At 40.8% G+C, this 13,870-nt stretch overlaps 1 protein-coding gene across 2 annotated transcripts in view; it reads left to right on the top strand.

Annotated features, from left to right (window-relative positions):
- MAFF (MAF bZIP transcription factor F) overlaps positions 1-12,105 on the top strand; it is a 33,882-nt gene extending 21,777 nt beyond the window's left edge. For both annotated transcript variants that reach the window (XM_077278129.1, XM_077278130.1), the window contains exon 3: positions 11,066-12,105. In XM_077278129.1, the coding sequence (XP_077134244.1) occupies positions 11,066-11,476 (411 nt within the window). In that variant the 3' untranslated portion in view covers positions 11,477-12,105. The remainder of the gene's footprint in view (positions 1-11,065) is intronic.
- The last annotated feature ends 1,765 nt before the right edge of the window (positions 12,106-13,870 follow it).

Below are 13,870 nucleotides of genomic sequence, written 5' to 3'. Positions count from 1 at the left end.
CCAAGATTTTGTATAACCCACAATGCCATTTGTTGTGAGGAAATCATCCAGCCCTTTTTGAAATGCTGTTATAATATCTGCCATTACTACTTCTTGCAGTAGGACATTCCACAGTTTGACTGCTCGAACTGTAAAGAACACTTCCTTTCTAGATTCCTGAATCTTCTTTCCTCCACGCATAATGAACGTCCCCTATATTGTAAAATATGCGTGTAATATGTATTGGACAAAGTCATAATTTTGAAAATACAATTCAGCCATTTTGAACCCAACGATCCTTTAAAGGGTGGCCCATGACTAAACTATTTCTTACCTATCGCTAGGATAGGTCATTGGTATAAGATTCCTTAACTCTGGTGACACCCACCACCCCCTAGATGAGCAAATGAATCAGCAATAAATTGCAATCCTCAATTGCTGATACAATTCCGTCATCCACTTCATACATCGCTTACATACAGCTCTGCCAGGGCAGATATCAGGGTGTCGGACCTGCATAGATCTCAAATTGTTGGTTGGTCCTAATGACAGTCACTTTAAACAAGTGCTTGTGGTCCTGGTCCAGAGAACCATTTGATAAAGTCATTTCAGAATTGAGCTATTTCGGTTACAGATGTAATAGTTTTTCGTTGTTACTTAGACTTTCCATTATGAAAAGTGATATTATGCAATCAGTTCTTGATCGGTATGGGTCATACTGCCAGAATCCTATAAAACATTCGTATATGTCCTCTGGTACCTATTGGACAGACCAACCTTATTCACTGAGAAAGTACAACCTGGGCCCCTTTGTTCTTGTAATCTTTGGGGGTCCGACAGGTTGGCTCTTTCTTATAGATGGGAGAATGAATTAGCAGGACCCCAATCGAGAAGCCCAGTCAGTAATTCATTCTCATTGGAGGGACTCATGTGAATCATCATACCTGCAGGGCTGTGGAGTCGGTAAGCCAAACCTCCGACTTCAACTCCTCAATTTCCATGACACCGATTCCGACTCCACCAAAATAGGCTCCGACTCCACGACTCCACAGCCCTGCTTAGGCCTCTTTCACACTTCCGTTTTTACAATCTGCACAGGATCCGTCAAAATGTTGAAAAGACGGATCCTGTGCAGATTGTAAAAAAACGGGTGCACTGGGCCCGTTTTTCTGACGGACCCATCGAGGCTATGTGCACCTGTTGTGTATGCATCTTCGCAGCGGTTTTCCACGTGCAATGACCTCTGATGACGTAGCGGTCTCGCTGCCGGGAGCATTGCGAGCTTCGATAACGCTGCGCGGGACGCCGGAACGTAAAAAAATCACAATATTTTCATTTTGAACATTATATCTTGTTACTATTGATGCTGCTTGCTCAGTTTCAAAAGACCCTCCCTCTCTCTCTCTCTCTCTCTCTCTCTCTCTCTCTCTCTCTCTCTCTCTCTCTCTCTCTCTCTCTCTCTCTCTCTCTCTCTCTCTCTCTCTCTCTCTCTCTCTCGCGTTGCGCACGTCTTTCACTATTTTCACAGCAACGCATTGTGACGCTCCACAGCAGACGGAAGTGTGAAAGAGGCCTATCTGATGCCAAGATGTGTCTGTCGACAAGCTTGTTTACTATTTCCAATGACAGCCAGCAGAATTGTGAATACAGCTCTGGGCTACATATGGAATGCAACCTGTGATCACTACCAGTATTGCAATGTCTTTGTAAAGTGAATGTAGATATCATTTTATAGTTTCTATACAGATATCTAAAGATGAACATATACTGATGTCATTTTTGTAGCAGTGTAAAAATATCTGTTGTCAACTTAAAACACAAATTTCAGTAATGCAATATAGAGATAGGAAAAGCCTCGGTTTTTTTAACACAAATGATAAAATCCCTCTGAAGTCCTTTTTTTTTTTTTTTTTTTCTGTGAGCTGCCAACTCCCCGAGTAGAATGTCAGGAAATGAGATGATTTTGGCAAACCCTGCCTATTGTTACATGCGAACAACCCTCAAAACCCCATCACAGGAGCTCCTCTGTGACTATTGACGCCTGTGCCAGCTCGGTGCCTTATCTCACTCTTTTATCTAGTTTCTTTTTACATGGGCAGGGCATGTGAATGATCTTTAATTATAAGGTATGTCAAGGACTCGTGGGTGTGGAGGCACAGGTTGCATTCCTGTCTCTTATCATGGAGTGGCGCAAGTGTTGCGTATTGTCTCTCGTCAGGAATGAAAGCGTAAAAAGTGTAAATTTACACGTTTCAGCAAGTCGGCTATGACTCGCTTCCCACGAGGTCATAACACATGCATTCACCACAGTAGCTACTTTAAGATTACTCCATTGTCAAACAACTTATTTGGAAATGGGACTCGCAGATAAAGGGTTGCTTGAGATTAGGAAGAAGGTCGGCTTCTTGTTTTTCTCACAAATGTCTTTGCTCTTGGTCGTGGGTTGTGTCTAGATTTCTAGTCAATAGGGCTAAGTTGCGAGAGCAGACACTGTCACTGTTCTCCAAGGAACACAGTCCTTGTTCCTAATCTTAATCTTTCGAGCAATTTTGAAAGCCCAACATTGATTTTCTACTATGTCACATATCAGATCACTTTCAAGGTCTTTAAAATTGATGGTATGTACTTAGGATAGGCCATCGTTTATGGAGGTTCAACTCTAGCCAGCCTTGGTGACTTGTTTGAGAGAGCCATGGCATAGGACAAACACTATGGGCTGGATTCATCAAGAGCAGCATTGTCCACACCTGTCTTGATGAGGTGGTGTGCTGGAGTCAAATGCTCCTAATTCATGAAGAGGCGTATGCCATCAGGAGTGTCAGACCAGCGTCATGCATCTCATTGTGCGCCTGACCACAAATCCTACTCCAGCCTCTGTGGCCACAACCCTGTCCTGTCCCAGCTCCTTACATTTTGTCAGAGGTGGGATAAATTGGCGCCAAAAGTCTCAAAATTTAGGAGCATCTCCAAGTTGCGCATATCTTTTGAAACTTTTCAAAGCTTTTACGCCAAAATTCTGGAGTGAACGCTTTGATGCATCGAGCCTTTTGTCCCATTCATTGTTTATTCTGCTCTGTACAGCCCACTTAGTGTACTTTTAGGCTGCTTCCAACTAGATCTTAAAGCTGCTCATCAACTTTAAAAGGGTCGTTCAACAGTTACAATTGTTAACAAAAAGTTCAGAATGTGTTAAAACTAAAGAAGCAGTCTGCACTTTTCACCTCCAATTCTAACATTGGCTTATCCCCCACCAATGTCTACCTCCTGCCGCAGCTATGACTTCCTGAATCACGGTCATGACCGTTGAAGTCGCTCACTGGCCACAGCAATGTGCCAATCTTGGCCACATGTTCTAGAGTCAGAACATCATTGCTGCAACAGGTACAAGAAACCCACAAGGGAATTACCAGCATGTAGAATGAGTGTGGCACAATGAGTATTGTGCCTTTTTAATTCTCATTTTAACCCATTTTGAGTCTTTTGTATATTAATTGTGTATGTATGTATGTGTATATATGTAAGTGTGTATACATATATATATTTATACATTAGTACTGGAATATCCTTTTAAGGAGAACCTGTTTGCTGACTTGACTTGTCTGTTTTAGTACAGTGGTTGAAAAAAGTGTGTGCACACTCATGTTAAAATGCCAGTTTTTTTTCATCATGTTAAAAATCATACCAAGAATAATAATTTCAGAACTTTTTCCACCCATAATCTTTACAGTTACAACTGTCGAAAGACAATCCTGAAGCATAGTGCAGCCTCCACCATGCTTCACTGTGGGTATAGTGTTCTTTAGGTGAAGCACAGTGTTGGCTCTGCATCAAACATGCCTTTTGGAATTATGGCCAAAACGTTCATTCTTGGTCTCATTTTCCTTGTGACAGGGTTTCCTACATGTTTTGGCAGACCATACCTGGGCTTGGATGTTTTTCTTTGTAAGAAAAGGCTTCTGAATTGCCACCCTATCCTACAGGCCAGACATATGAAGAATATGGTAGATTGTTGTTACATGCAGTACACAACCAGTACTTGACCGAATCTCCTGCAGCTCCTTTAATGTTGCTGTAGGTTTGTTAGCAACCTTCAGGACCAATTTTCCGATATTTTTTTTTTCTTTGAGGGATGTCCAGTTCTAGGTAATGTCTGCAGGGTACCCCCGTGGTTGTCATTCATGATCTGCTATGCAATGAAAAAAGAAACAGCGGGCACCACTAGCAAAAGATTCGGGAGATCCCTCTCTATAGCATAATCTTGTCTTCTGTTTTGCATACATTGCCGACCTGCTATGAACCGCCCCGTTGCCAGCGTTCATAGCAGATGAGCATTTCTACTGCACATAGCAGTGCTGAAATCCTGCTATATGTAGCACAAGCGATCAGAAGATTGCTGCTTCAAGTCTCTTAAGGAAATTGAAGCAAATAAAGTGTCAAAAATTGTTTTTAAAAATATATTAAAAAAATATAAATGTTCAAATATTCTTCTTGCCCCATTCAAAATAAAACAATTAAAAAAAACATATATTTCATATATTTGGTATTGCCGCATTTAGAAACGCCCGATCTATCAAAATATTAAAAAAATTAATCCGATTGGTAAACGGCGTAACAAGGGGAAAAAAAAAAACCTCCCGAATTATGTTATATTTTGGTTGCCACAACATTGCAATAAAGGGTGATCAAAAGATCGTATCTACCCCTAAAACTGTATCGATTTTAAAAACGTCAACTCAGCGTGCAAAAAAATAAGCCCTCACCCAGCCCCAGATCCCAAAAAATGGAGGTGCTATGGGTCTTGGAAAACGGCACCATTTTTTTTTTTTTTTTCTTAAACTTTGGATTTTGTTCCCACCACTTAAATATAAAAGAACTTATACATGTTTGGTATCTGCAAACTTGTAATGACCTGGAGAATAATAATGACCGGTCAGTTGTAGCATTTAATGAACATGGTGAAAAACAAACAAACCCAGGGCGGCATGGTGGCTCAGTGGTTAGCACTGCAGCCTTGCAGCGCTGGAGTCCTGGGTTCAAATCCCACCAAGCACAACATCTGCAAGGAGTTTGTATGTTCTCCCTGTGTTTGCTTGGGTTTCCTCCAGGTACTCCAGTTTCCAAAGACATACTGATAGGGATTCTAGATTGTGAGCCCCTTTGGGGACCGCAATGATAATGTGTGCAAACTGTAAAGCGCTGCGGAATATGTTAGCGCTATATAAAAATAAAGATTATCATTATAACCCAAAAAACTATTGTGGAATTGCACTTTTTTTGTAATTTCACCGTACTTGGAATTTTATTCCCATTTTCCAGTACATTATATGGTAAATTAAGTGGTGTCATTCAAAAGTACAACTCGTCCCGCAAATAACAAGCCCTCACATGGCCGTATTGATAGAAAATTTAAAAAAGTTATGGCTCTGGGAAGAAGGGGAGCGAAAAATGGAAAATGGTCCGAGGTGAAGCGGGTAAAATCTGTATTAAAATTAAAAAACAGAAATTCTGTTATTTTTTCACTGGTCACTTGGGGTTTTTAGACTCAAATTTCCTGTTTCAGGAAACGGCACATGTTCATAGCCACAATGAACTGACTCTCACCCTCTCTTTTGTATTGAAGCATCTAATGAGCATGAGCAAAAGTAATTGAAAGGGCGCAAAGTCCGCTGTGACATCGCCTATTATGATTAGTGGATCCTGTGTTATGAGCTGTGTGTTGAGGCGAAGTGTGCCATTGTATTCCTGCCTCTGATGATAAGGAGCCTGCTGAAAAACTCTTCCTGAAAGGGCAGCAAACATGAATCTAAAAAAGCCCTAGTGGCCAGTGTGAAAACTGCAAGATTACTAATTTGTTGTTGTTTTTTAAAGATCATGAATGATATGAAGAAAAAATATTTACATGTAACACAAAAACCTTATTTAAACATTAGACCCTTTTTCTGATTATGGCTTCCCTTTAATACCCCACAGAGTAAATGTGCAGAAATACTCTCTATTGAGAAGCTTTCACTTGTGATCACAGCCACATAATACGGCATTAACCCTCTCAATTCTCTGAATGGAAAGCTGAGAGTTGTTCCTGTTTGCAGTAATGCAGTATGTGGATAGTTATTTAATTGGACATTCGAGGCATCGGAGAGGTACCGACAGAAACGTATAAACTGCAAATTGTTTATTAAACTTACTGTAACATGAATATTTTGCCAAAAAAAACCAGATACATAACACACAATGTGTTTAAATTAATACTCTTGTTTTATTGGACGTCTCATATTATTGCTAAAAGCCCAAAAACTTTGAGATGTAGCCATAAAGGAAGAAGTGCAGATAGTATGCCTATATTTGTAAGCAGGGCCTGCTCCAGGTTTTAGTGGGCCCCGGGCGAAAGAGTCTCAGTGGGCCCCTTTAACACATACCACAATCCATGATGCACAGATATAGCAGAAAAATATAGGTAGCTCAGAAACCGGACAGTATAGTCCTCCATACAGTATTATGGGCACCACATAGTGCTCCATACAAAATAATGAGCCCCATATATTGCTCCATACAGTATTGTGGACACCACAGTGCGCCATACAGTATATAATAGGCCCCATATATTTCTCCATACAGAATAATGAGCCCCATATATTGCTCCATACAGAATAATTAGCCCCATGTTTTTGTCGATACAGTTTATAATAGGCCCCATATAGAGTAATGAGCCCCATATATTGCTCCATACAGAATAATGGATCCCATATAATGATCCATATGGTATATAATAGGCCCCATATATTCCACCATACAGTATAATGAGCCCCATGTATTGCTCCATACAGTATAATGAGCCCCATACGTTGCTCCATACAGTGTAATGGGCCACATATATTGTTCCATACAGAATAACGGGCCCCATATAATGCTCCATACAGTATATAATAGGTCCCATATATTGCTCCATACAGTATGAGCCCCATATATTGCTCCATACATAATGGGTCCCATATAATGTTCAAAACAGTATATAATAGGCTCCATGTAATGCTTCAGTATATGTCGGGCCCCATATATTGCTCCATACATAATGGGTCCCATATAATGTTCAAAACAGTATATAATAGGCTCCATGTAATGCTTCAGTATATGTCGGGCCCCATATATTGCTCCATACATAATGGGTCCCATATAATGTTCAATACAGTATATAATAGGCTCCATGTAATGCTTCAGTATATGTCGGGCCCCATATATTGCTCCATACATTATAGGATTGGGCCCATAGAGTATAATAAGCCCCATATATTGCTCCATTCAGAATGGGCCCCATATAATGCGCCATACAGACTATGCCCCATATAATGCTCCCCATATATGATGCTTCAGTCTATGATGGGCCCCATATAATGGTCACCACATATTGCTCCAAACATAAAAAAAAAAAAAATGAAATCATCACCTCTCCTCGCTGGCTGCTGCTCTGCTCCGAACTCCTCAGCGTCGGCATTTTAAGGCTCTCTGCACTGTGACTGCTCAGGCAAAGAGCGCACAGTACTGACGTCATCGCACCCTCTGACCTGGACGTCACAGTCAGAAGACGCAGCAGCAGTGGAACAGGGAGAGGTACGTATTGCTAGTACCGGTGCCCTGAGAAAGCGGGTGGGGGCCCACTCACAGGCCTCATACCGCCCGTGTCCCCGATCGAGGTGGACAAATCATTGGTGCCACCTGTGCGGCCACATAGGGGCCGAAGGGGCATTTCCACCCCCAAAGCAGGTGGAATTGTGCCTTATTATGGGCAAGAGGCACATATATTGTTCTTGCACAGGGGCCCTCTTCTGACTGGGCCCGCCATTGAGTCTTCTGATAAGATTAAGTCCTGACACTGCTAGTGATGAAGTCATCTGAGTGTAGGAGCAAGAACATTACCTGCATGTGATGCAGTACACGACATAATGTGCAAACCCATGTGATTAGAAGTCAGAAGATTGTCACAGCCGTCACATAGTTGCCCGAAATAAACAAGTGGTCGTCAATGTAATGACTGTAGAAAAGAATGCGTGTCAAGAATCACATGAGTCAAGTGTTCCAAATTTATTAAAGGGTGCAGGTCTTTTTAATACACTTGGCTCACATTCAGACTGTAAATGTCACCACTTGAAATATACTAAATTGTAGTAAATCTAATGGTGCAATATTGGCTACTCTGCCACAATTTAGCTTTAGAAATATGGTGTACAGGCACTTGTGATTAATTCCCTACAACAAGTGCAATTAGTTTTTTTAGATTCGAAAGATACAAGTGTAAGGGCTTGTGTGCTGTGTTTTTGTTTGTTTTTTTGCTGCAGGCTTTTTCTTTAGTATTTTTTTTTTTTCAGCTAGTTTTACAGGGATTAAAAACACTGCTCTTTCCAACACCAGCAAAGTAAATGAGATTTCTGAAATATCATGCACACACTTCTTATTTTTTCTATGAGGATTTGAACCATCAAAGCAGGTTATCAAATCTTCACCATGTACATTCTTTCAGCATTTTCAGTGTCTTTTTTACCCATTCAAATGAATAAGAAAAAATGCAAGTAAAAAGGCGCATATTTTAGGCTGGTTTCACACTTGCGTTTTGATCTGCAGCGTTTTAGCGCTAAAAAACGCATGCGTTTTTTTCTATACTTACATTAAAAAAACGCATGCGTTTTTTAGCGTGCGTTTTGACGCGTTTTCGGCAACGCATGCGTTTTTTGACGCGTGCGTTCATTTGCAGAAATGCAACCTGTAGTAATTTCTAGCGGCGTTTTTTTGCCACAAAAAAATGCATGCGTTTATTCGCGGCCAAAAAATGCATTGCTGTCTATGTAAACGCATGCGTTTTTAAGCACATGCGTTTGCTTGCGTTAAAAACGCATGCGTTTTTATAGAAAAACACAAGAAAACCCTAACCCTAAACACAAGAAAAAACAAGAAAACCCTAACCCTAGGGTTACTAGGGATCCTAACCCTAACCCTAAGGTTAGGATCCCTAGTAACCCTAATGATCCTAACCCTAACTTAACCCTAACCCTAGGGATCCTAACCCTTAGGGTTAGGGTTACGATCCTAACCGTTAGGGTTAGGATCCCTAGGGTTAGGGTTAGGATCCCTAGGGTTAGGGTTAGGATCTCTAGGGTTAGGGTAAGGATCCCTAGGGTTACTAGGGATCCTAACCCTAACCCTAGCTATTTCTGTTTTTAGTGGGTTTTCTAGTTGATTTTGATGATTGGCAGCTGTCACACACTTCTCAGCATGCGTTTAAAAAACGCAAACGCAGGAAAAAACGCATGTAAACGCCGCAAAACGCAGCGTTTTTTTTCTGCATGCGTCTAAAAACGCGGCGTTTTGCCGCGTTTACATGCGTTTTTTCACCACATGCGTTTTTTTTTTTAAACGCTGCAGATCAAAACGCAAGTGTGAAACCTGCCTTACATATTGTTTTTTTTCAGCCAACTTTCCAGTAGCATATTTTTTCTGCACCAAAAACCAAATGTGTGCACATACACTAAAGGTGGCATTAGGGTGTACAAAAATGTAAGCGTAAGTAGTTATACAGTGATACATTTATGATACCTGTACTAGAGAAGTTTGTCTAAGGCTATGTGCCCAGATTGCGGATTCGTGTGCGGATTTTTCTGCACATTTTTTAAAAATGCACTGTGTTTTACCTGCGGATTTACCGCAGAATTCCTGCGTTTTTTGTGTGGATTTCACCTGCGGTTTTACACCTGCTAATTCCTATTGAGGAGCAGGAGTAAACCGCTACGGAATCCGTACAAAGAATTGACATGCTGCGGAAAATACAATGCAATGTTTCTGCGTGGTATTTTCCGCACCATGGGCACAGCGGATTTGGTTTTCCATAGGTTTACATGGTACTGTACACCGCATGGAAAACTGCTGCGTATCCACAGTGGCCAATCCGCTGCAGATCCGCAGGCAAATCCGCAACGTGTGCACATAGCTTAAATCCTTTTTTCTAATATCAATGGATAAAGTTTTTAATTTAAAAAAACAAAACAAATATTTGTTAAAAAAAAATAGACTGTCAATATTTGATTGCTGGGTAATTGCAAGTCCTACCAGAGGGACCCCAGCAATGAGTAAAGGGGCATAGCACATGCATATCCACTATACAGTGGTGCATCAGTACAGTACATGCATCTCCTCCTGTTACTGCAGCTCTTCCCCATTCAGTTGATTAGTGTTACCCCCACAGTCACATGGTCTCTTCCAAGCATGGCTACTTTTAGGAAAACTCACTTAATGCCTATTATTACTATAATTTAAAGGGGTTGTTCCTAACTTATAAAGTTATGGTATATTTATTTCTTATTTATTTTACTCACTTATATAGCGCCATTAATTCCACAACACTTTACAGACATCATCGGCACTGTCCCCGTTGGGGCTCACAATCTAGATTCCCTATCAGCATGTTTTTAGAGTGTGAGACGAAACCAGAGACCCCGGAGGAAACCCACACAAACACGGGGAGAACATACAAACTCCTTGCAGATGTTGTCTTTGGTGGGATTTGAACCCAGGGCTCTAGCACTGCAAGGCTGCAGTACTAACCACTGAGCCACCGTGCTGCCTTATCATCAGGATATCCATTAAATCTTAGCTAGATGATGTTTCCATTATTGGGACCAGCATCTGTCTTGACAATGGGGCCCTGTTGCTGTATGTTGTGAATGGAGAGGTGTTTGGGATTCTTATACATATGAACTCTTCTTTACCAACTGCATTCTCTCAACAGATGCGGGTTGGTGAAATCCACACCTACCATATATTTATGGCATGTTCTGTGAATACAGCCACACCCTTAAATTAATAAAAATGAGACCCGTTTTATGTATTAAACTACTGTACGTGGTTCCCTGAACGTGGTCCATGACCGTTGTATACGGTGAACTTTTCATTGCTTTTCCACTGATGGCCATCTGTTCTCTGGTTCTACTGGACCTAGATTGATTTCACTTGTATACTTTGTTAGAAACCTCTATTTTTCATTGTATTACAGAATATAAAGTTCTTAAATAAAATGTAAACACTTATTATTCCTGCCTTCTAGGTAAAAAGAGAAATGGGAGAGAATACACCAGTGCTCTCAGACGACGAATTAATGTCTATGTCTGTGCGGGAGCTTAATCACCACTTACGTGGTTTATCAAAGGAAGAGGTGGTCCGGCTAAAACAACGGAGGAGGACCCTAAAGAATAGGGGCTATGCTGCCAGCTGCCGTGTGAAACGTGTGTCACAGAAGGAGGAACTGGAGAAGCAGAAGAATGACCTACAACAAGAAGTGGATAAGTTGGCACAGGAGAATTCCACCATTAAACTGGAACTGGATGCGTTGAGGGCCAAGTATGAGGCTCTACAAAACTTTGCTCACTCGGTGTCCAGAGGCTCTGTCACTCCAGCTAAAGTGGCTGCCACCAGCGTAATCACCATTGTGAAGTCCTCTGGGAATTCTTACTCTTAACACAGGCAATAGAACATTGCTTGGGAACCCAAATCCCATCTCACCTTGTCAACCTACAAACCACGCACCAGATAGCAGTTTCCCAAAGACTTGGATATTCATCAGTATGAGGCTACCGATGCGAACCTGTCACTTCCAAGATGATGTTGGTTCCATAAGTCTGCAAATAATTTTAATTAAGGAAAGTAGGGGGTTTTGTCTTAAAGTAAACCTGCCACAAAATATGTTGACTATAATTTTGATTATATTTTGTACTGGTCGTTTAGCTAATGCAAAATCTTATCGATGTTATTATTAAGAAATATTTAACATTCCGTCTCTGAGAGGATCTATAAACCCAAAGTCGTTATATTACATTAAGTTAATATTTAATTTATTTTCACAATATTTATTCTAATAAAAATGCTACAGATTATCTATATGACAGGTTTACTTTAGGAAACCACTTACATGCTATGTTTTTGTTTTTCTTAAATAAGAAAGTACCACCTATTTATGACAAATGATTCTTTATATACAGGACTTGCTGGTTACTTGTGGAGTTTGCTTCCAAATTTCTGATCCTTAGGATCTTGGTCCAAAAGGGAAAAAAAAAAAGTAAGAAACTAGCTGAAAGTTTTTTTTAAAAAGATGTGAAGTGCAAAGGTAAAGTGAATGTGAAACGGGAAAAGAAAACAGGATGTAGGAAACTCTAATGTGAAAGGGGAATTTTGGCAAGTCGGAGAGGAAGGAAAAATATTGCAGAATTGAGAAAGTTAAATGAAGGGAAAAGATTGATTAGGTGATAAAAGTTTCTAATGTGCCCTGCTTCTATTGACTGCTCTGCCGTAAGAGGCAAAGTTGGGAGTAAATATCAATGTTTCCAAATCGGGAACCAGAACACAGCAAAAGAACTTGTTACTTTCACCATAGAGATAGAAACGTTATTAAAACCTGCTCAGAAGAAAAGAGCCAACATGTGAAAAGCTGTTCATACGCCTTCCATAGCTGTTGGGCCAATGCTCTTTCGGCTGACCGCTATTTCTCCCCACTCCCCCATCCGCATACATGCTCAGTTTCTCCAAGTGTTCGGACGTTTTTAATAAAGAGGAGTTGGCTACTGACTGACACCTCCAAGAGGATCATCGGTGTTAGAATTTATACTGCCCAATTCTACATTCTCAATCTCTTGAGGGAGAGTTGGTCTCTCTCCGCAGAAATAGTCAGTTCGGCCAACTTTGCTCTACCATGTATCGGAACCTTCATTTTTAGACCGTCTTAAAATGCACTCAACTTATCATTATTGTTTCTGATGTTTGATAAATCTGGCGTATTTTTAGACTTTTAGTCTAAGTTTACGTCACCTTTTAATTGGATTACGGTACTTTATTTAAAAAATTTGCACCAAACTTTTGGTGCCGTTTCGGCACACATTGTTGCATGTTAAGAGTGTTTTTGTCTACCTTGTCAGACAGGGAAAGCAGCCTATTTTATGCCACATATTTTCCTGATGGCACCGTGAGTTTTGCTGCAGAAAAAACGTCTGCAAATACTCAACGTGTTTACATGCCCTAAAACGACCATCCGCTCCATTTCATCGGACCGGATCCTTCTCTCTTCCAACATAATCTGTTGGAAGGCCCCAGATATCATCAGGTCAGGCTGACTTTAGTCTAATGTGTATGGGGGCCTTAAGCCTCTTGGAGGTAGGAACTGATGTAGCCGCACTATAGAAGTAGAAGCAGTATTTTTGGGTCCTTCCCTGGTAATAGGTTTGGGAAGCCCAGATGTATAAATTCAAAACTAGGAAAGTAGATACCGATAGGGACAGATCCTGTACTTAAAATACATTATGTTTATTTTGTGATACAGGCTATTGTCCCTGTGGTTGTAATGACAGAAGATTGAAAAGCAGCCTTTGATGGGTTGGGTTAATCTCCATTTTTGGCATCAGTTTCCTCTGTACTGTGTCATATTCAGCTTGGTTGCTGGACAAGATAAGGAGCAACTAGAAAATATATATATATATATATATACACTCACCGGCCACTTTATTAGGTACACCATGCTAGTAACGGGTTGGACCCCTTTTGCCTTCAGAACTGCCTCAATTCTTCGTGGCATAGATTCAACAAGGTGCTGGAAGCATTCCTCAGAGATTTTGGTCCATATTGACATGATGGCATCACACAGTTGCCGCAGATTTGTCGGCTGCACATCCCAAAGATGCTCCATACAAGGCAGGATGGATCCATGCTTTCATGTTGTTTACGCCAAATTCTGACCCTACCATCCGAATGTCGCAGCAGAAATCGAGACTCATCAGACCAAGCAACGTTTTTCCAATCTTCTACTGTCCAATTTCGATGAGCTTGTACAAATTGTAGCCTCAGTTTCCTGTTCTTAGCTGAAAGG

The sequence above is a fragment of the Ranitomeya variabilis genome, chromosome 8 (assembly GCF_051348905.1).
Source record: "Ranitomeya variabilis isolate aRanVar5 chromosome 8, aRanVar5.hap1, whole genome shotgun sequence".
NCBI lineage: Eukaryota > Metazoa > Chordata > Amphibia > Anura > Dendrobatidae > Ranitomeya > Ranitomeya variabilis.
This window is presented reverse-complemented; position numbering and strand designations above follow the sequence as displayed.